At 45.2% G+C, this 23,826-nt stretch overlaps 1 protein-coding gene across 2 annotated transcripts in view; it reads left to right on the top strand.

Moving 5' to 3' along the window:
• Positions 1 to 23,826, top strand: part of SLC25A26 (solute carrier family 25 member 26) — a 293,689-nt gene that overhangs the window by 237,901 nt on the left and 31,962 nt on the right. For both annotated transcript variants that reach the window (XR_011024033.1, XM_068253825.1), the window contains exons 8-9: positions 8,679 to 8,743; positions 9,200 to 9,273. Coding sequence is in view for 1 of the 2 variants with exons in the window: in XM_068253825.1 (XP_068109926.1) it covers positions 8,679 to 8,743; positions 9,200 to 9,273 (139 nt within the window). In the remaining variant the exon portion in view is untranslated. The remainder of the gene's footprint in view (positions 1 to 8,678; positions 8,744 to 9,199; positions 9,274 to 23,826) is intronic.

Here is a 23,826-nt window from a genome sequence, read left to right on the forward strand (position 1 = left end):
CACTACGCCACCGTGCTTCCCTACCTAAGGTGAGAGTGATATGGAGGCTGCCATGCTTATTTCCTTTTAACAATACCAGTTGCTTGACGGTTGTGCTGATCTTTCTGGCATCAGTATTGTCTGACTGACTCACCTGAACCAAGCATGTGTCTAATCCAGTCTGACTTGAGTAAGAGCACCTGATCTGCATGAATTTTAGGGTCTATGACTAAAAGTTGATCTAGAGCAGTGTTTCTCAACATTGTATTGGTATGTACAGCTTTTAAAACCCTGTACACACCAAGTACCCCCTAGCATAGTAAACATTATCACAAGTACCCCTTGACAAACGATTTCCAAGCATTTACTATTGCTTTTAATTAACTAAAACACCAATTTGGTGTTGTTCAACTGCTACACGAAAAGAAAAAAACTGCTGCACGACTGCGTCACGCCTGTGGGCGTGGCCGCGGTGGCAGCCCCAGGCCCGCCTAACGCTGATCGGCGTAAAGTCCTGGGGCTGCAGTTTGCAGGAGATCACGCGCAGGCTGCATGCGCATCTCCTGTTGTTAGGTGGAGCAGAGCTCCGCCTTCAGTCTCCGAGTGTTGAATGCCGCTCGGGAGACTGCTAGACGGTGAAACCGCAGTCTAATTGCATTCTACAGCACTGCGATCTGCAGCAGCGCTGTACTGGGGACAGCCGTGTGACACGGCTGTCCCCTCCAGGGGATCAGAGTTGATCAGAGGGATCAGAGGCTGATCACAGTAATTGGCTAACGGGGGGAGGGGGGCGGGCCTAGAGGGGAAAAAAAAATATTAGTAAAAAAAAATAAAATAAATATTTGTATTAAAAAAAATAAACACTGGGGGGAGGAGGAGGTCAGACCCCACCATCAGGAAGCTTTGTTGGTGGGGAGAAAATGGGGGGGGGGGGGGGGAAATCACTTGTGTGCTGTGTTGAGCGGCCCTGCAGCGTGGCCTTAAAGCTGCAGTGGCCTATTTTACATAAAATGGCCTGGTCTTTAGGGGGGTTTAACACTGCGGTCCTCAAGAGGTTAAATAAGATTTTTCATTTTCTAAAACTCTGAATTTGTTATTCTTGGTTAAGTATATCAAGCCAGAGTACCCCCTGGAACCATCAGAAGTATCCCCTGGGGTACGCATACCACACATTGAGAACCTAGGAACTAGAGAACAGTCAGGCAACTTGCATTGTTTAAAAGGAAATAAATATGTCAGCCTCCCTATCCCTCTCACCTTCGGTTCCCTTTAAGTGTGAGTACTAATAAAATAGTCTACGGGGAAGGCTCATAAGACTCATTTTAGCTCAGAAAATATGCAGCCACTGCTTTGACATCAGTTTCTTGGTTAGAAAACTGTACAAACCTGAAAACTCGTCAGACAAACAATGGGCCATTAATCCCTCTTTGCTCGCCCACTTAAAGGACAATTATAGCAAGAGGGCTATTGAGGCTGCCATATTTATTTCCTTTAACCACTTGCCGACCGGCCACTACCAATAGGCGGCGGCAAAGTGGCATCCCCAGGACCGCGTAACGCCAATTGGCAGCTGCACCTGGGGGACTGATTAGCCAGGGATCGCGCGCAGGTATGCGCGGGCATCCGCCGGCATTAGGCTCCGCCCACCTGCGACGTCAACCCGCCGGCCAGTTAGCAGCGCCGGCGGGTTGTTAACCCCCAATCTGCCGCATACAAAGTGTATAATACACTTTGTTAAGCTAACAAAGTATATTATACTGGCTGCCTCTTCCCCTGGTGGTCCCAGTGATCGAGCGACTACCAGGGGAGGAGGCAGCCATTCAGGGGAGGAGGCAGCCATTGTAGTAAGCACATAAGCACACTGATCCTGCCCCCTGATCGCCCACAGCACCCCTCAGACCCCCCCTCCCCGATCACCCCCTCAGACCCCCCCCCCCGATCACCCCCTCAGACCACTGTTTGCACCCAATCACCCCCCTAATCACTCATCAATCACTCCCTATCACTATCTGTCAACGCTATATTTTAGATTAGGTCCTAAACTGCCCCCTGGGGGCTCCTGATCACCCCCCCCCCCCTACAACCTCAGATTCTCCCCAGGACCCCCCCCCCCCCCTATGTACTGTATACATCTATTCTCCCCTGTAATCACCCACTGATCACCTGTCAATCACCCATCAATCACCTCTGTCACCACCTGTCACTACCACCCATCAGACCCTAACCTGCCCCTTGCGGGCACTTGATCACCTGCCCACACCCTCAGATTGCCTGCAGACCCGCCATCAGATCACCTCCCAAGTGCATTGTTTACATCTGATCTCCCTCTAATCACCCACTGATCACCCATCAATCACCACCTGTCACTGCTACCCATCAGATCAGACCCTAATCTGCCCCTTGCGGGCACACCAATTACCTGCCGACACCCTTAGATCGCCCTCAGACACTCCCCCCCCCCCCTCCTGATCACTTCGCCAGTGCATTGCTTGCATCTATTCTCCCCTCTAATCACACCCTGATCACCTATTCAATTCACCCTGTCACCACCTGTCACTGCTACCCATCAGATCAGACTCTAATCTGCCCTTGCAGGTACCCAAACACCCGCCCACACCACTCAAATCCCCCTCAGACCCCCCCCCCCCCCCGATCACCTCCCCAGTGCATTATTTACATCTGTTCTCCCCTCTAATCACCCACTGATCACCCATTGATCACCCATCAATCAACCCCTGTCACTGCTACCCATCGGATCAGACCCTAATCTGCCCCTTGCAGGCACCCATTTACCAGCCCACACCCTCAGAATCGCCCCTCAGACCCCCCTGATCACCTCGCCAGTGCATTGCTTGCATCTATTCTCCCCTCTAATCACACCCTGATCACCTATCAAATCACCCCGTCACCCCCTTTCACCACCTGTCACTGCTACCCATCAAAACAGACCCTAATTTTCCCCTTGCAGGCACCCAAACACCCACCCACACCCACCCACACCCTCAGATCGCCCTCAGACTCCCCCGATCACCTCCCCAGTGCAATTATTTACATCTGTTCTCCCCTCTAATCACCCACTGATAACCCATTAATCACCCCCTGTCACCACCTGTCACTGCTACCCATCAGATCAGACCCTAATCTGCCCTTGCGGGCACCCAATTACCCGCCCACACCCTCAGATCCCCCCGATCACCTCCCCAGCGCATTATTTACATCTGTTCCCCCCCCCTCTAATCACCCATCAATCACTCCCTGTCACCACCTTTCACTGCTGCCCATCTGATCAGACCCTAATCTGCCCCTTGCGGGCACCCAATTACCCGCCCACACCCTCAGATCACCCTCAGACCCCCCCTGATCACCTCCCCATTGCATTGCTTGCATCTATTCCCCCCTCTAATCACACCCTGAGACACCCATTAATCACCTCCTGTCACCACCTGTCACCCCCTAGCACACCTACCCATCAGATCAGGCCCTAATTTGCCCCATGTGGGCTCCTGATCACGCAGCCAACCCTCAGATCCCCCTCAGACCCCCTTCCGATCACCTCCCTAGTGCATTGATTGCATCTATTCTTCCCTCTAATCACCCCCTGAGACACCCATCAATCACCACCTGTCACCCCCTAGCACTCCTATCCATCAGATCAGGCCCTAATCTGCCCCCTGCAGACTTTTGATCACCCGGCCAAACCCTCACCCGCCCCACCGCAGTGACAGAATTTTTTTTTCTGATCATTGCTGGTCTCTACGACTTAATTGTGGCTGAGACCAACCGTTATGCCACACAATACGCAACCGCCAATCCAAGAAACTACCCCCAGCCTTTTCGGGGGAAACCATTTCCAAGTTTCCAAACATAACGTTTTTGGGGGCCTTTTCCTTAACATGGGTCTAGTCAAAAAGGATGTATTGTGGTCTTATTGGTCTACGCACCCAATACATCACATGCTCATGTTCTCTGCTGCCATGTCCAGGTCACGATTTGAGAACATCCTGCGCTTCCTGCACTTCAGTGCCAATACAACCTGTCATCTAAGAGGCCACCCTGCTTATGACCGGTTCCACAAAATTCGGCCCCTCATAGACCACCTGTCATCAAAATTTATAGAAGCTTTTACCCCTGAACAGTCATTTTGAAGCATTTGGTTTCCAGACTACGCCTCACGGTTTGGGCCCCTAAAATGCCAGGGCAGTATAGGAACCCCACAAATGACCCCATTTTAGAAAGAAGACTCCCCAAGGTATTCCGTTAGGTGTATGATGAGTTCATAGACGATTTTATTTTTTGTCACAAGTTAGTGGAAAATGACACTTTGTGAAAAAAAAAAAAACAATAAAAATCAATTTCCGCTAACTTGTGACAAAAAAATAAAATATTCCATGAACTCACCATACTCCTAACAGAATACCTTGGGGTGTTGTCTTTCTAAAATGGGGTCACTTGTGGGGTTCCTAAACTGCCTTGGCAATTTATAGGCCCTAAACCATGAGGAGTAGTCTGGAAACCAAATGCCTCAAAATGGCCTGTGAAATCCTAAAGGTACTCATAGGACTTTGGGTCCCTTAGCGCACCTAGGCTGCAAAAAAGTGTCACACATGTGGTATCGCCGTACTCAGGAGAAGCAGTATAATGTGTCTTGGGGTGTATTTTTACACATACTCATGCTGAGTGGGAGAAATATCTCTGTAAATAGTTGTGGGTAAAAAAAAAAAAACAAATTGTCATTTACAGAGATATTTTTACCACCCAGCATGGGTATGTGTAAAAATACACCCCAAAACACATTATACTACTTCTCCTGAGTACGGCGATACCATATGTGTGACACTTTTTTGAAGACTGGGTGCGCTAAGGTGCCCAAGGTCCTATGAGTACCTTTAGGATTTTACAGGTCATTTTGAGGCATTTGGTTTCTAGACTACTCCTCACGGTTTAGGGCCAAGTTAGTGGAAAATGACACTTTGTGAAAAAAACAATAAAAATCAATTTCTGCTAACTTGTGACAAAAAATAAAATCTTCTATGAACTCAAGATACTCCTAACGGAATACCTTGGGGTGTCATCTTTCTAAAATGGTGTCACTTGTGGGGTTTCTATATACTGCCCTGGCATTTTAGGGGCCCTAAACCGTGAGGAGTAGTCTGGATATCAAATGCCTCAAAATGACCTGTGAAATCCTAAGGGCCTGTTCAGACTGTCAGCGTTTGTAGAGCGCGTATAAATTCAAAGAAACGCAAGTTGAAAAACGCATGCGTTTTTCTTGCGTTTTAATGCGTTTTCTATTGCGTTTTGCACACACACGTGACCCAGGGAAAAAAAAAAGAATTATGGGAACCACAGAGGGAAACGTACGCTAAAAACGCAATAGTACGCGTTTTGATACGCGTCCATAGACTTTCATTGCGTCTGTTTCTATGCGTGACGCACAGAACTGCATGCAGCAATGCGGATGAGAAACGTATGCGTCTCATACGCATACATGTGAACTAGGCCATTAGAAAACATTAGTAGCCGTTTCTATGCGGAAAGTCTGCCTGGACGCGTTCTGTAAAAACGGCTAGGAACACACATAGTCTGAACAGGCCCTAAAGGTACTCATAGGACTTTGGGCCCCTTGGCGCACCTAGGTTGCAAAAAAGTGTCACATGTGGTTTTGCCGTATTCAGGAGAAGTAGTATAATGTGTTTTGGGGTGTATTTTTACACATACCCATGCTGGGTGGGAGAAATCTCTCTGTACAATTGTGTGTAAAAATAAATAAATAATAATAATTCTCATTTAGAGATATTTCTCCCAAAGTCCTATGAGCACCTTTAGGCTTTACAGGGGTGCTTACAATTTAGCACCCCCCCAAAATGCCAGGACCATAAACACACCCCACAAATGACCTCAATTTGGAAGTAGACATCCCAAAGTTTTCAGAGAGGGGCATAGTGAGTCCGTAGCAGATTTCATTTTTTTTTTGTCACAAGTTAGCAGAAATGGAAACTTTTTTTTTAGTTTTTTTGTTTTTGTTGCAAAGTGTTATTTTCCGCTAACTTGTGACAAAAAAATAAAATCTTCTATGAACTCACCATGCCTCTTAGTGAATACTTTGGGATGTCTTCTTTCCAAGGTGGGGTCATTTGGGGGGGGGGGGGGGATTTATACTATCCTGGAATTCCAGCACCTCATGAAACATGACAGGTGCTCCGAAAAGTCAGAGATGCTTCAAAATGGGAAAATTCACTTTTTGCACCATAGTTTGTAAATGCTATCATTTTTACCCAAACAAAAAAAAATCCAATAAGTGTCTATTTATTGATCAAAGACCTGTAGCACAATAAATTTAGACAAAAATGTATATAGAAAGTTTACTTTATTTGAAAAATGTAAGCACAGAAAGTTAAAAAACATTTTTTGGGACAAAATTCATGTCTTTTTTGATGAATATAATAAAAACTAAAAATCACAGCAGCAATCAAATAGCACCAAAAGAAAGCTGTGTTAGTGACAAGAAAAGTAGGTAAAATTCATTCAGATAGTAGGTTGTATGACCGAGCAATAAACCGTTAAAGCTGCAGTGATCTGAATGGAAAAAAAGTGTCTGGTCCTTAACCAGTTCACCCCCAAGGTTTTTATCCTAACGGACCAGAGCAATTTTTCAGTTGTCAGTGCTCCTCCCTTTTATTCCCTAATAACTTTATTACTACTTATCACAATAAAATGATCTATACCTCGTTTTTTCCGCCACCAATTAGGCTTTCTGTGGATAGTACATTTTGCTAAGAATTTTTTTATTCTAAATGCATTTTAATGAGAAAAACAGAAAAAAAAGAAAGAAAATCATTATTTCTCAGTTTTCAGCCATTATAGTTTTAAAATTAAACATTCTCCTGTGGATAAAACAAACATGTTTTATTTGCCCAGTTGTCCCGATTATTAAAGCGGTTTAAATTATGTCCCTATCGCAATGTATGGCAACAGTATATTATTTTGAAATATAAGTGTTATTTTTCTGTTCTGTTTTTTTTTTTCTGGCCATAATTACAAGCCCCTATGTAATAAATTAAAATTAATTTCCCCCCATAAAATATAGAATAAAAAAAGCTGAGTCCCTAAGGCAACTATTTATTTATTTTAAGCTGATTTTTTTTTTTTTTTTACAAGTGTTTTTTTTTGGGGGGGGAGGGTTGGAAGTGTAATTTGATTAATGATGTGTATATACTTGAAAATGTATGTATTTTGTAGGTGTAATATACTTTTTGGCCACAAGATGGCGCTAGTGAACACGTTATAGGAAGTGTTCACTTTTTTTTTTTTTTTACTACACTTTATTTAATTGTTACATTTCCTGTTTTTGTGACTGGACGTAGCCGCTGTTCGCGGTCACGTCCATTCACTCCAGGCACTGCGATTGAGTAGAGGACCGTTCGGTCTTCTTCCCCAATCACCCAGCACGGGATCCCGACGGAAACAGCGGCGGTAGCGGCGCGCACACGGCGGTAGCAGCGGCGGGAATGCGCGACCTATTAAAACGTCATGTTGCCGTTAATAGTGGTAAGCATGACGTTTTAATACGATAGGATGCCGTTAAATGGTTAAGGGGTTTTAAGACTGCAGTCCTTAAAGAGAACCTGTACTGAGTAAAAATATTTAAAATAAACACATGAGGTAACTTCAAATGAACATTACAGAGTTACCTTGTCATCAGTTCCTCTCAGAAGCTCACCATTTTTTTCTGACAATAATCCCTTCCAGTTCTGACAATATTTTGTCAGATCTGAAATATATCAGTTGCTGTCAGTAAATATCAGTTGCTGTCAGTTATAGCTGAGAGGAAAACAGATGTACCAGGTAATGTCCATGTTTCCCTATGGCTCAAGTGGGCGATGTTACAGTTTAACTGTGTGCTGACCAGAAAGCTGTTATGGCTAATGGCCATTTTCAAAATGGAGGATGGAAAAATTGCCTTGATCATAGTGAACAAATAGGACGCGGGACAGGAGAAAGACACTGAGAAGTAGACTACATGGAGGGTAAGTATGACTTGTGTATGCTTATTTTGACTTTTATTTTCAGTACAGGTTTTCTTTAAGTGGTTAAAGCAATACCAGTTGCATGGCTAGCCTGCTTATCCTTTGCCTCTACTACTTTCAGCCACAGACTTTGAACAAGCATGCAGCAGATCATGTGTTTCTGACATTATTGTCAGATCTGACAAGATTAGCTGCCTGCTGGTTTCTGGTGTGATTCAGACACTATTGCAGCCAAATAGATCAGCAGGGCTGCCATGTGACTTGTATTGTTTAAAAAAAATAAATATGGCAGCCTCCATATCTTTCTTACTTTAGTTGTCCTTTAATGAAAATGTAGTGCTGCTGATAGATTGGGGTTACGCATGAAAAAAAAAAATACTTGTGTAAGCAACCTTTATTTCTATAAAGATAGCCAAATAACAGCTGGCAACAAAACGGTATCGTAAATTTGCATGTGCTCAGGGAATTATACCACTGGGTTAAAAGAAACATGCTCTGACCATTTGAAAACCACTTTTTATTCCCCAGGGAGAATCGGAAAGACTCCTCGTGTGTTTGATGTTGTTTATATATAAACGTTCACACTGGAGGAGATGACTTGGCAGAGGTTGTGGGAACCGTACTGTTAGATCCATCCCTAACAATGGTATATTTGTGTTTTTTTCTGCTCAGGTGGGTTCGCAGCAGCAGTCACGACACCACTGGATGTAGCAAAGACCCGCATCATGCTAGCAAAGGTAAAAACAACAGAATTCACACTTGTACACCTGTGTAACTCCAACACTAAGGAAACTATTGGCACCCAACAGAGGCACATGGCATAGGAGCTATAAATCACGTGCAGCTATTGGTGGAACATATGCACCTTATTAATAAAGTTATTGGTAACAAGTCACTGCAAAAAGCAAGAAAAGGAGAAACTCTCGGCAGCCTGTTAAAGGGAAACCCCATTTCTCTTAAAGGGAACCCGAGGTGAGAGGGATATGGAGGCTGACACGTTTATTTCTTTTTAAATAATGCACATTGTCTGGCTGTCCTGCTGATACTTTAAGCCATAGACCCCTTGCTAAGATGTGAAGAGCAGGTTGTAGTTTATGGTGCAGGGTCGCGTAAAGGACATGAGGGGGGAATAGTATTTATATTCATAGCTACTAAAAGCTGAGCTAACCAGTAGATGCATGTTTCTTCTATAGGCTGGATCGACCACCGCAGAGGGAAATGTGTTACTGGCACTAACTGACGTTTGGAAAACACAAGGCTTTACTGGGTATGGAACTGTAATGATACAATCTATTTTGGTTTATTCATTTTTTTAACTTAATATTTGTAGCTAATTTGGATTGGCTGAATGTTGTATATCAGTTTACTGTATTGTGCAAAATAATAACTCTAACCTCAAAGGAACCATACACAGATATCAGCGGCCGGTAAAGGCCGTCATGGACAAGAATCTAGCGTGTACGGCCCGACGTCTCCTGTAGATCAAGCATAGCAGATTTTTAGCGATCCCTGAGCGACCTGAGCACATTGTTCTCCCCACTCTCATTTTGGGCCATATGCAATTCACTTTTCTCCTGAGTTTTCTCCTGAGTGAAATTTTCACACCTTACCAATAAAATGCCATTTAAGCAGCCAACAATCAATAGAATACTAAATAAAGATGATTTTGATAGTACTTTTTCATCTCATTTTTTATATTTTTTTCAATTGCCAAGTCTTGAAAAGTTATTTTAAATGGAAGATGAAAAATTATCTCCCGGGAGAAACCGCAGATGGCAAAGTTAATTGAATAAGGGCCTTTGAGTGGTTTTATGTTGTAAGAACTGTGCTCAGGACCTATAAAGGGTTAGATTAGTATTAAAGGAAAGGTCCAAGCAAAAAAAAAAAATGAGCTTCACTTACTTGGGGCTTCTACTAGCCCCATGAAGCCATCCTGTGCCCTCGTAGTCACTCACTGCTGCTCCAGTCCCCCGCTGGCAGCTTTCTGACCTCAGAGGTCAGGGCCGAATTGCGTACATTTTTACACATTCCCGCTAGTGCAGGAACATTAACGCATACATTTTTACGCATTAGTGGTGCAACACGTACATTTTTGTTCCTGCACTAGCTGGAATGCGTAAAAATGTACGCAATGTGGCCCTGACCTCCGAGGTCAGAAAGCTGCCAGCGGGGGACTGGAGCAGCAGTGAGTGACTACGAGGGCACAGGATGGCTACATGGGGCTGGTAGAAGACCCAGGTAAGTGAAACTCATTTTTTTTTTGCTTGGACCTTCCCTTTAAGCAACAGGTGTGTGTAGGCGGCCATACAGCAGTCAATTTTGTTTTCCCCAATTCGACTATTGAGTAGATGCACTGTCCAATTGAAATGTACTCAAGTGTGTAAAGTGTGTATTTTGCAGGTTACATTTGAATAAAACACACCTTTTTTTAGTCGGTTGTCATGATCTAATCAACAAAGTGGATTCTTCAATTGCTGTATTTTAAAACTGTAACAAATTTAGTTTAACCACTTCACCACTGATGGATCTTTCCCTTTATGGACCAGAGCAATTTTCACATTTCAGCGCTCCTCTTTCATTCGCTAATGACTTTGTCACTACTTATTGGAGCAAAATGATCTATAGCTTGTTTTTTTGTTTTGTTTTTTTGACCCGAATTAGGCTTTTTTTTGGGTGGTATGTTTTGCTAAGAATTCTTTTATTCTAAAAGCATTTTAATGGGAATAATATAAAAAAATTGAAAATCACTATTTTTTAGTCATTATAATTTTAAAATAAAACGTGCTACTGTGGATAAAAGCCACATTTTATTTGCCCATTTGTCCCAGTTATTACAAAACGTAAATGATGTCCCTAGTGTAATGTATGACAACAATATCTTATTTGGAAATATTTTGTCAGTTTTCCATCCATCACTAATTACAAGCCCTTACTTGCAAAAATAACAGTGATATACCTTCATGACATACATATTAAAAAATACGTACGTCGCTGTGTAACACTATCCACATGCCCAGAGCCACTGCGCTCTTGCTGTACGTATGCCCTGTCACTGTCACAACTCACACGCGGCCACGGTCAGTAATAACTCTCCGGCTAGGGGAGGGGGGGGCACACAGACCCCTCGTGCAGGGCCTGAGGAGTACATTGAGTGCTGCAGTCCTGTATACCGCTGGGGGGCCACAGCTCCCTCATGTGACGGGGGGATACATTAAGTGCTTCAGCCCTGCAAACTGCTCCGGTGGGGGCACACAGCTCCCTCATGTGCCAGGCGGGAGGTACATTGAGGGGCTGCAATCCTGCATACCTCTCTGGCTGGGGTACACAGCTCTTTCTTGTACTGGGTGGGAAAAGGTGGGACATTTTCTGTGCGGCCACTGCTGGTCCTGTGTGCCAGCAGACTCCTCTGGACAATCTAGTTTTCAAGGAGGAAGTTGGTCTGTGTAAACCCAGCTCCAGTATCTAGTCCTGTATTTCTGGCTCAGTTCTTGACGGATGCTGATTGTCTGATCGGCCACTACATCCAGTGCCCTGCACCCACCACCGATCCTCTATCCCTGGTATGTAAAATTAATCATTTTGCTGAGCCAGCCTGTTTATACAATGTGTATGATATGTCCACACTTCAATCATTCAATCAATCATTTTTCCCGTTTATTTATTTTTTTGTTTGTTTGTTTTTTTTAAAGTAAAAGTTGTGTGTGTGTGTGTGTGTGTGTGTGTGTGTGTGTGTGTGTGGGGGGGGGGGGGGGGGGGGGGGTTGGCTTATACGCTGGTCATTTTTATTAGAAATACAAATACAAATATTTTATTTTGGCAACTATGAAACTATGAGAGAGTGGGGGAGGTAAGGGGTTCATTTTAATGGGAGATGCTTGTATTTGTATGTAATGTAATGTATTAGGGTGTAATTTACTATTTGGCCACTAGACGGGCCCCCTCACTTTATTCCTAATGTGTACTATAAACACGCATTACAGGAAGTAACGTGTGTATGTTTTCACTTTTTATTTTGTCAATGACCACACAGCATCTCATTGATGCCGGTGATCATTGATCACAGGCACTTAGATCGGAGAATGGGAACTGTATTCCCATTCACTGATCTGTCTACTATCGTGCGACGACAAGAACGCATGTGGGAGTGCACTCAACGGCGATGCACAAGGTACGTACTGTATATCTATGCCCCTAGAAAAAAGGGACAGTCCTCCTGCGGGGTGTAGATATATTTCCTGATTTTCAGGAAGTAGTTAAAAAGAAGCTGCAGACCTGGTATTCAGTTCCATTGTAATGAACGCCCAATTCTTGAGGGGTTGCAGTTACCTCGGGCTTATTTTTACTGAGCCCAGAGTTTGTTAGAATGTAAGTATACTTGAATTCTAGGCCTCAGGTACTAAAGTCACTAAAGTCTAGTAAAGACTAAGAGATGCAGGGTCTCTTTAAGCATAATTTCTCCCCGAGAAACTATGCTTAAAGAGACCCTGCATCTCAAGTCTTTACTAGACTTTAGTGACTTTAGTACCTGAGGCCTAGAATTCAAGTATACTTACATTCTAACAGCCCCCCTGAAATGACTTGGTGTGCAGGTTTCTCCATTAGGGTTCAGACGGCACCTATGAGCCTGTTTTTGTTATGTTTCACCCTTCCATGCTCGTTTCCAAACACACTCTCTCTGCTCTAGGTGAATGCCCCTGGGAAGGGAGAGCAAGACCTCATGTCTCTCTGGGAATGCCCTTCTTCTAATCCCTCATCCCATTCTCCGCTCAGCATTCTCGTCACAGGCGTATCCCTTACATACTCCACTTGACCATGGAAAAGTGAAACTTGTTTGTACCCAAAGCGACGGAGCAGTGCTAGGGTCTTCTAGAAAACCATCTTTATACAATCAGCTCCAACCCATAGGTACTGCTGAAACCTTGTATTATGTGGCTTAGCTTGAAAATATAGGCTTGCGAGATTGTGTACTTGACACCAATCCTCTAACCATGTTTATTTGTTTGCGTAATTTTAAACACAAACTCACCTGTGTAATGATGCATATGATTGTAATCCCCATCACTATGACCAGTGGGTGCAGGAAAAATGGGTACTTATCTGTTAGCCGGGCGCATCCGGCAGGTGGCGCTGTTGATGTTAATTCCAATCATAATTACTTCACGTCAACCTGTGAATGTAAACCGCCGGATGCGCCCGGCTTAAACAGATCAAGCTGCCGGCTTGCTTCGTGTCTCGCTCTTCTACCCCTCTTGCCCTCTCTCCTATGGAACACTGGGGAGGGGACATGCGTGTCCCCCAGAGTCGTTCGTCGCAATGCCGCGACGAACGACTCTGGGGGGACACGCATGTCCCCTCCCCAAGGCTCATACGAGAGAGGGCAAGAGGGGGAGGAGAGCGAGACACTCACGAAGCAAGCCGGCGGCTTGATCTGTTTAAGCCGGGCGCATCCGGCGGTTTACATTCACAGGTTGACGTGAAGTAATTATGATTGGAATTAACATCAACAGCGCCACCTGCCGGATGCGCCCGGCTAACGGATAAGTACCGAAAAATGTTTGAACTGCGGAGGCCCAGTCTGAGTGCCCCTGGAATATCGCCAGAAACTTCTCCACCAGGTCAGACTGGAACTCACCTGATTATAATTGTGTTCAACCTCTGTCAGCTCTCCTTGATCATGGTGAAATATCACCTCTAATTTAATGTTATGATTGTTCAAACTTTTTAACAAAGTGTTGTCTTGTGTCAAAACCTGTACCCATTTATCCCATGGTGTGTTATCTCTCAGTATGGGCACTTCTTGTGGAGCTTTGAACTTTAGAGTTCTCTTAACGATTTGAGGAATAACGTAGTCAAACCTCGACGACTGAATCCATATGGGATCTCCGCTCACAAAGTACGTCCCCCTTGTAAGATCAAACTTGTCTGAACAATTATGAAAATGTACAATGAATGTGTCCGTGATCATCATGTTTAAAAAACAAACTTTTACTTCAGCCACTGGAAATATTGGTTTGGCTTCAGGGCAGATCTTTTGAACGGCCGCTGTGCATTCGGTGCTATTAAGCCAGCAGGCTTCATCACTAAGGCCTGGTGCATACAAGAGGAGTTTTTCTGAGCGTTTTGAGTTTTTAAATCTGCTGTTAATGTTATCCTATGTGTCTGTGCACACTGGAGCAATGAGGTTTTGTAAAAAACCCCATAGCATTACATTGGGAAGAGCTTTTAGTGGTTTCAAAAGCTCTTCCCAATGTAATGCTATGGTTTTTTTTTACAAAACCTCATTGCTCCAGTGTGCACAGACACATAGGATAACATTAGCAGCGGATTTAAAAACTCAAAACGCTCAGAAAAACTCCTCTGGTGTGCACCAGGCCCAAATCTGACTTATATCTGAAATATGCCAGCATGATGACAAGTCTACTTGTTTCACTTCTCCGTTGAGCACCACAAAATGCTGACCTCTCAGGTCATGGTGTAAGACATGCGTGGATGAAACAGGTGTCCCCAGGGACACCACTGGAAAAACTACCTGGGTATTTCCATCAGCTGGAACCAAGGCAAGGAACTAGCGGTACATAAAGAACTGTCGCACCCGGTCCACCTGTTCACCCATGCATCTCTGTGTATCCATGCAAAAGATTACTCACCAGGAAAATCGATAAATCTCTCCTTGTCAAGCCTTGTAAAGGAGTTTTACCTTCTGATGAGGCTTGAGCCATTATCTTGAAATCTGCCATTAACTCAGTCTGCATGGATAGGCATGCTATTTCCCATGCAGCACCCTTACCATGTGCAATCATCTTTTTGAGAATTATTTGAATGTGCCTTTGAGTGTACCCCTGAACCTTATAGGTGTTGTGCGTTAGCTGTTCCAAAACCATGTTTAGATAATGCTGGGTACCCACATTATGCTGTCCCAAGGTGCCTAATTGTTGAATTACTCTTTTTAGTCCCATCACCCTTTTATCATAGAGAGTCCCCGGGGGGGGGGGGGGGGGGGGGGGGGGCTACCTGATGTATCCCAGGATTCTACCTCTCTACTCCAAAATGTCCCCTGATCCATTAACCACTTGAGGACTGCGGTGTTAAACCCCCCTAGTAACCAGGCCATTTTTTACTTAATTGGGCAAAGCTGCAGGCCCGTACAACACAGCACACAAGTGATCTTCCCCCCCTTTCCACCCCACCAACAGAGCTCTCTGTTGGTGGGGTCTGATCGCTCCCCCTATGTTTATTTTTTTCATGTAAATATTTTTATTATTATTTTTTAAATAAAAAACATTTCTTTAAATGTTTTCCCTTCCTTCCTCCCTCCATCCCCCAGTCAGCCAATCACTGTGATCGGCTGTGATAGGCTTCAGCCTATCACCGCCGATCACTTCTGTGTCACCCAGGGGACAGCGCTGCTGCTGATCGCAGTGCTTTACTACCCTACGAGACAGCGGAGACTCCGCCCCGCCCCCCAAGCAGGATATCTCCATAGATGGCCGTTCGCGCCAATGGGCGTGGAGCGGTCCTGGGGCTGCCGCACTGCTCACGCCAATTGGCGTGGAGCAGTCAGCAAGGGGTTAAACTAACATCCCTTGTGGCCCTCCCCAGAAGAATACGGTTGGTACTCTCTCTTCAGGGAAATTGATTAGCATATCAATGACAAACGCTATTCCCAACTGTCCTGATTGGACCTTTGCCCCCCTTATGTCCTGTGGCAAAATACGTACCTTCGGTCGGGAAAAATGTACTCTCGGCAATCTTTCTATTAAGAGTACCTGGTCACTTAACCATCTAACATGAGGATAAGTGGCTGAATATGGACTGTGTAGTATTGTCTCATATTGTGACCTGTGTAGTGAGGATGATGTTACCTGTGTTGGCTCTCCCTTTTCTGGGATCACTCTCCCCACCCTCTTTGTCACCTTAAAATGTGGCTGGATCTCGATTTTTACTTCTCGTTCCGAGAACCGAAACCCTTCTGCTTTCCAGCCTTTACGTGTGTATAGTTGTCTCAGAGACACCCTCTCTTGGTTGCTCCAGAGTGTGATATTGTTCCCTGCTTCTCTCCTGGAGGAGAAGTGACGCTTACTGCTCTTTCCTCTCCAGTCTAGAACCATCTCACTCCGGAGAACCAAGACAAGGTAATCCTGTACCACACACTTAACCTTTTGCATTTACCCATTGTAGTGCAATGTACCTTTTAACCAGACTTTGGATTGGTGTCTGGGCTGGGAGAGCATGACATTCAGGAGTAGCATTGAGCTTCTGTTAATATCATTCTTCCAGCACACCTGACCCTTCATACCTTTTACCACCATCGTGCCATGAAATTGGCTTCCATCTGGCTCCAATGATCCTTTTCACCTACCCGACTTGGTCCGTACTGACAAATCTGAGGGTAGTGCAAAAGGATCAGTAGCTTTTTCTCCAAACATGAACATGCTTGGGCCTTGTGTTCTCATTAACCCCTCATTGTCCACGAGAATGTCTTCTCTTCTCCTCAGCTTTAATCCTTTTAAGACAGAATTTCCCCATTCATCTCTATGGTTTAATGTTACTTTGTAAGCACGGACAGGCTACAAAACCGATTCTCTTGCAGCAAAACTGACCCCCATATATCCACTTTATAAAGGGCTCGGGTTACATTCAGTTGTGACAGCGCTACTGAAAGCACCAGAGTACATCACAGAGATCACAAAGGAGATTATAAGCTTGTGTCGGGCAGGATTCGTCACTGAGGTGTAAACTTGTCGAGCGTTTAACCTCCGACCTTCCCAAACGGATAATGCATTGGACTTTCTTTTTTTGTATTATTTTTGCAGAGTGAAATTAAGCAATTATGTGATTTGGCCTGTCTAGCCAGCGGTACCCAGCCTGGACGATTACACTGCCATCGCCTTATACATTCCATATGGCAAAATTGCAGAAATAGATCTGATTTCACTTAAGTCTCTATTCTCTTTGATCCATGGAGATCCCTGTAGCCAAAGTGTTTTAACTGTTAAATGATGGGTTTAAGTTTTTCGAGTTTATATAGCTGTGTTTGAAGCCAAGTTAGGTGCAGTTTCTTCCATAAGTTACGTAACCCTTTTCAATGTGAAACGCTGATTATTTTTAAAGGGAAATGATCATGTATTTGGGAATACATATTTCAGCAATTATTTAACAGTGATCCTCACATTTTTCTTATTTTGGCTTATTTTCAGTGGTGTCTGCATGTCTTAATAGATACATTACAGATCATCCCATAATACCCCATTCACATTTGAAATCGCAGTTGCACTCATGATTTTGCATTGAAATGTTCAGCAATTTTCCATGATTGTGTTTTGCAGTTCTCATTCCAGTGAATGAGAATCACAACAAAATGCAACAAAATCGCAGAAAATGCTACAAAATTTCAGATTAGCTGAAATCGCAATCTCACCACTGTGGGAGTATTCCCATAAGATTACATGTGCTGCAGCGCTTTGCTGACCGCCGGCTGAAAGTGTCTGAGTATGAACGGGGCCCCATACCTGAATACTAATCAGCCAACCTGTAACTGTTTCTTGCCCCTGTGGTTATCTCTGCCCTTTTTGTGACTCTTCTGCAACTCTCCTGCTTTTTAAGCCTTGCACTTGGTCTTTCACTGGGATAAATATGGCATAGAAGACCACTTTAGTGAACATTGTGACATTTTGCTGCCCCTAAAGTCATTCATATAATAGCCGCAGAATCAAATCTTCAGTAAACTTTGTTTAAAAAAAAATGTTTAGGGCTTATTCACACTACGTGCGTTGCAATGAGTTTTGACTCGCTGCACAAGCTTTACTTGGTAACATGAAAGTCCATAGACTTTGATTTAATCATGCACAATACAACAGTGATTTGCTGTGCAGTGCATTACCACTCCTCAGGAGGTAAAGACTCATGGAAATGCACAGCAACTTACAAACCGATTCACACTCATTTCAGTAACTTACTGCTCCTTGTATGCCTCTATCTAATGCTGGAAATACACAATGGCCTTGATTCACTAAAGGGTGCTAAGTGTTAGGATGCCAGTGAAAAGGCACTTAGGACCCAAAAACGGTCTCTTCACACGCTAATATGCGCGCACGTGTTTGCATGCGCAAAGGTTAGCGGTGCGTGTGAAATGTCGCACCGTCCACGTTCAAAATAGCCTGATAAGCGTACTTTGCACGCGGACGGTGCGAGGTTTCACACACACACCAACTTAACCCGTGATCACTAACCGCTTTGGACGTGCAAACTACTTAGCCCCCTAGTTTGCATGTCCAAAGCTTTTAGGCGTGATAACTGTTAGCACCCTTTTGTAAATCAAGCGTAATGAAATTTTTTCGGCAGATTTAATGGCCTATTGTTTTTCTGATCGATCTCCATTCACTTTTATGAGAAAATCGATCAGGAAAAAAAAACAATCTAAATCAGAAAGGACCTGCGAAACATTATTGAGCCATCTATCCATCTGTGCCCAAAAAACTCATGGTGTAGTCCCATCATAATATCCATTGTGTCTGCCTGACACTATAGAGGAGGAGGCAGACCATCGGGGCACAGTGTCAGAGGTGTGGGGCACTAGCCCCAACCTTTTGGCCTAACAACGCCATTGTTACCTTATGAGGATAACTTGTTCATTAAAAACTATTATGAAACCTCAATCTATCTACACCTCATTATAAATTGCCTACAGTATGTTATTACTTTGAGCCAAGCCACCAAAGCTGTAACCCTCCTACCCGGCGTTCTGCTTTAAATTCACAAGATGGCTGTAAGTGCCGCCCATTTATCTCACTGTCTGTTCAGTAGAAGCGGCAGTGTTGCCATAATTCTGTAAAACACATTGGTAGACTTTTCCTGTAAGCCTCTATCTCTACAAGCAATCTAGGAACGCAGTGCCCAGACAAACCCACATTGTGGGAGATCGGGAACATATTTTGAAAATATTTTTCAGTGGTCCTCAGGGAATGTTCACTGCCAGTCTCATGCAAATTACTCCGCTTTAGAGTTTCAATTATGTTAATAGGTTTAAGTGCTGTCTAGTGAATCCTTAAACTGCTTGCAGCTGGTGCTCAATGTGTGCAGTGTTCGTTATCCCTACAAGAGTCTGAAAGCTCTGTCTATACAGCTACCAGTGCAGGGAAATAGACTGTACTTTCAGAACAATTCTACCAAACGCAGTGTTTATATTATATACTTCAACAACTGCTTTATCACCTTTGGGAGGATAAGGTTCATACATTTTATTAATCCAGCCCTCTGTAGCAGTTCAGTCACCTCTGGATAATTTCATTTACAATTGAAAGATACCGCCTAACATCCAACTGATTTTCAATACTAGTAAATCAAGATACTGTACATCTTGAGAAAGCAGAGAAAGGGCCTTGGCATGTGGTAATCCTTAAAGTGTACTACAGGTGACATGATGAGATAAACATGTGTTTGTATAGTAAAAATACATATTAACCCTCCTGGCGGTCTATTAAAAACCGCCAGGGGGCAGCAGAGCAGTTTTTTTTTTTATTTTTTTTTTTTTTAAATCATGTAGCGAGCTCTGAGCTGTGCAGCGGCATCCCCCCACCCTCTTCGATCGCCAGTGCAGTTTCTAGGCTAAAATGCACCCAGGGCGAGGGTGTAAAAATTGCGCCCCCCCCCCCCCCCCCCCCCCCCCGAGCAAGGTATGGGTGTCCGCAGTATAGGTTAGCCAGGTCTAGTTGGACTTAGTATAGGTCCCCCCAGTATAGGTAGCCAAGAATAGGTACCCCAGTATAGGTAGCCAGGCATAGGTGAGCCAGTATAGTTGCCCCCGCTATAGGTTAGCCAGGTAGGTGCCTCCAGTATAGGTAGCCAGTATAGTTGCCCCCAGTATAGGTTAGATAGGCAGGCGCCCCCGGTATAAGTTAGATAGGTAGGTGCCCCAGTACAGGTTAGCTAGGTGGGTGCCTCTAATATAGGTAGCCAGAATAGTTGCCCCCAGCATAGGTTAGATAGGTAGGTGCCCCCAGTATAGGTTATTTAGGTAGGTGCCTGCAATATAGGTAGCCAGTATAGTTGCCACCTGTATAGGCTAGCTAGGTAGGTGCCCCAAATACAGGTTAGATAAGTGCCCCCAGCGTAGGTCAGATCGGTAGCTGCCCCTCAGTGTAGGTTAGATTAGGTAGCTGCCCCCCAGTGTAGGTTAGATAGGTAGCTGCCCCCCAGTGTAGGTTAGATAGGTAGCTGCCCCCCAGTGTAGGTTAGATAGGTAGCTGCCCCCCAGTGTAGGTTAGATTAGGTAGGTGCCCCCCAGTACAGGTTAGATTAGGTAGGTGCCCCCCAGTACAGGTTAGATTAGGTAGGTGCCCCCCAGTACAGGTTAGATTAGGTAGGTGCCCCCCAGTACAGGTTAGATAGGTAGCTTCCCCCCAGCGTAGGTTAGATTAGGTAGCTGCCCCCCAGTGTAGGTTAGATAGGTAGCTGCCCCCCAGTGTAGGTTAGATAGGTAGCTGCCCCCCAGTGTAGGTTAGATAGGTAGCTGCCCCCCAGCGTAGGTTAGATTAGGTAGCTGCCCCCCAGCGTAGGTTAGATTAGGTAGGTGCCCCCCAGCGTAGGTTAGATTAGGTAGCTGCCCCCCAGTATAGGTTAGATTAGGTAGCTGCCCCCCAGTATAGGTTAGATAGGTAGGTGCCCCCCAGCGTAGGTTAGATTAGGTAGGTGCCCCCCAGCCTAGGTTAGATTAGGTAGGTGCCCCCCAGCGTAGGTTAGATTAGGTAGGTGCCCCGCAGCGTAGGTTAGATAGGTAGCTGCCCCCCAGCGTAGGTTAGATTAGGTAGGTGCCCCCCAGCGTAGGTTAGATTAGGTAGGTGCCCCCCAGGGTAGGTTAGATAGGTAGGTGCCCCCCAGCATAGGTTAGACAGGTAGGTGCCCCCCAGCATAGGTTAGATAGGTAGGTGCCCCCCAGCATAGGTTAGACTAGGTAGGTGCCCCCCAGCATAGGTTAGACTAGGTAGGTGCCCCCCAGCGTAGGTTAGATAGGTAGGTGCCCCCCAGCGTAGGTTAGATTAGGTAGGTGCCCCCCAGTGTAGGTTAGATTAGGTAGGTGCCCCCCAGGGTAGGTTAGACTAGGTAGGTGCCCCCCAGCGTAGGTTAGATAGGTAGGTGCCCCCCAGCCTAGGTTAGATTAGGTAGGTGCCCCCCAGTGTAGGTTAGATTAGGTAGGTGCCCCCCAGCGTAGGTTAGATAGGTAGGTGCCCCCCAGCCTAGGTTAGATTAGGTAGGTGCCCCCCAGCGTAGGTTAGATTAGGTAGGTGCCCCCCAGCGTAGGTTAGATAGGTAGCTGCCCCCCAGCGTAGGTTAGATTAGGTAGCTGCCCCCCAGCATAGGTTAGATAGGTAGCTGTCCCCCTCCCTAGGCTCCCAGAGTCCTGGCATCGGGAAAGTCAGGTGGGTGACAGCGCAGCGCAGCAGGTCACTTACTGTCTCTCTGCCTGTGACCACCTGCTGAAGAGGCGCTCGCTGATCCAGGGCCAGGGTGAAAAGCACGCATCGCCGCCCGTGAAGACAGCCTCCTCCCGCTCTGCCTGCAGCCTTACAGCGGCGCTAGACGTCAAGTGTCACCACGCGCGGCGCCAGCGGTGACGTCAGAGCAGAAGAAGACTGCCACAGGACGCCCAGGAGGAGTGTGGGTAGGATGGTGATGATCGCGCAGGCGTACTTTCGTTCGCTTGTACCGCGCATCACCTGTCCTGCTCAGTGCTCACTCCCCGGCTCCTGCAGACAGACGCGCACAGTCAGTGTCTTCTTGCCGGCGCCCCCCTTCCTGACCTGTCACTCTGCGCTCCGTGCGGTCGCCCGGCCCGCACGGTGCAAGAAACGGCCCTGTCGATCGCCTCCTGCGATCTCCGATCAGGAAATCCCGTTCAAAGAACAGGATTTCCTGGAGCGCTTCCCCGTCGCCATGGCGACGGGGGCATGACGTCACAGACGTCATGACGCCACTGGGAGTCCCGATCTACCCCTCAGCGCTGCCTGGCACCGATTGGCCAGGCAGCGCACGGGGTCTGGGGGAGGGGTGGCGCTGCGAGTGGTGGCTAATCGGCGGGTAGCGGCGCCGATCAGAATGCACACGCAGCTAGCAAGGTGCTAGCTGCGTGTTGCAAAAAAAAAAAAAAAAACATGCAAATCGGCCCAGCAGGGCCTGAGAAATCCTCCTGCGTGGCATACCACCAGGGAGGTTAATAACTGTCCGTTTATCTTTTTTAAATTCCCCCCCCCCCCCGAGAGTTAATTTTCAAGCATGCAAATGACAGCTTCTGTCTTTTATGTACCTAGCTTCTGTCTTTTATGTACCTTGTTCGGAATATAGTAAACCTCACTGATAAGCAAATTACAGCCATAAAAGTTTTCCTGGCAGAATAAAACTTGTGAGGGCAGGGGATAGATAGAAAAAGGTCAATAGTTCATGTATTTTAACTCTTGAGACACTGCTATTGAGCAAATACAATAAAACATCCCATGGTCTTATTATAAACATTTACCAAGTAGATTGGATATCTTAAAAAAAAAAAAAAAAAAAAAAAGTATGAGGATAAATACAATTGGTTATTTCATCTGTGTATTTTCACATCTGGTTCACATTAAGATGTGCATATAACATTTATGCATATGAAAAAAAAAATTGATGTGTCATGTTAAAATGATGGCATATAAGGGCCCATTCACACTTGTGCGTTTTCAGAGCGATTTCAGCTTTGCTGAAAACCGCTAGCGATTTGAAAAACGTGTGCACAATGAAAGTGTATGGAAGTGTTCTCATCTAAGCGTTTAGCGATTTGCTGAAACGCAAACGCGTTGCATGCAGCGTTTTCTGAGCGATTCTGAAGCGATTAGCGTTTCAGTAAAAGTATTTGAATTGAACTAGAAATCGCAAAACGCTAATCGCTGGAAAAACGCTCTCTATACAGTGAAAAAACACTAGGAAAAAACGCCAGAAAAACGCTCAGCGTTTTGCGTTAGCGTTTAGCGATTTCTAGTGTGAATGGGCCCTAAAGGCATAACATCAACAAGTTTCACTGACTGACAAATCGTGGCCATTCTGTCACTTCCTCAGATGCCTAAAATAAGGTATTACTTATTAGGGCCTGTTTCCACTATTGCGTTGCGGAGTCGCCGGCGAATCACCGCAGGCAAATCGCATGCGGGTGCGATTCCGCATGCGTTTTTTTGCCGCGATATCGCATAGGTTAGGGTGATGCAATTTTAACCATGTCACTGCCTGTGTGAATTAACATGGGTACCTATGCGAAATCGCGGCAAAAAACGCATGGGGAAAACGCATGCGATTTCCCTATTAAATACATTGCGTGCGATTCGCCTGCATTCCACACGCAGGCGAATTCTGCAGGGTCTACCGTGCAGAAAAATCCTGCACACAAACGCAAATGAAAACTGACAAGTGGAAACAGTCCCATCCACTTGTATTGCCTATGCGAATCCGCATGCGTTGTCTGCATGCGGATTCGCGCTAGTGGAAACGGGCCCTTATAGTCTGGCCCATATGCAATTAACTTTCTCTCCTGAGTTTTCTCTTAGGTGATATTTTTAAACTTGTCAATACAATGCCTTTCAAGTGTACAGAAAGCAAGAAATACTAAAAATAATTTTGATAGACCACTTTAACCTACTTTTTGGTACTTTCTGGTTGAAAAGCCCTGAAAAGTTATTTGAAATCAAAGATGAAAAATTATCTCCTAGGAGAAAACTCGGGTGAAAATTGTGAATTGCATATGGCCCTCTGTGCTATAAAGATGCAGCCTGGAATTCTGTATCAAATAATACAGATCTAATGC

Source organism: Hyperolius riggenbachi, chromosome 9 (genome assembly GCF_040937935.1).
Source record: "Hyperolius riggenbachi isolate aHypRig1 chromosome 9, aHypRig1.pri, whole genome shotgun sequence".
NCBI classification, from domain to species: Eukaryota; Metazoa; Chordata; class Amphibia; order Anura; family Hyperoliidae; genus Hyperolius; species Hyperolius riggenbachi.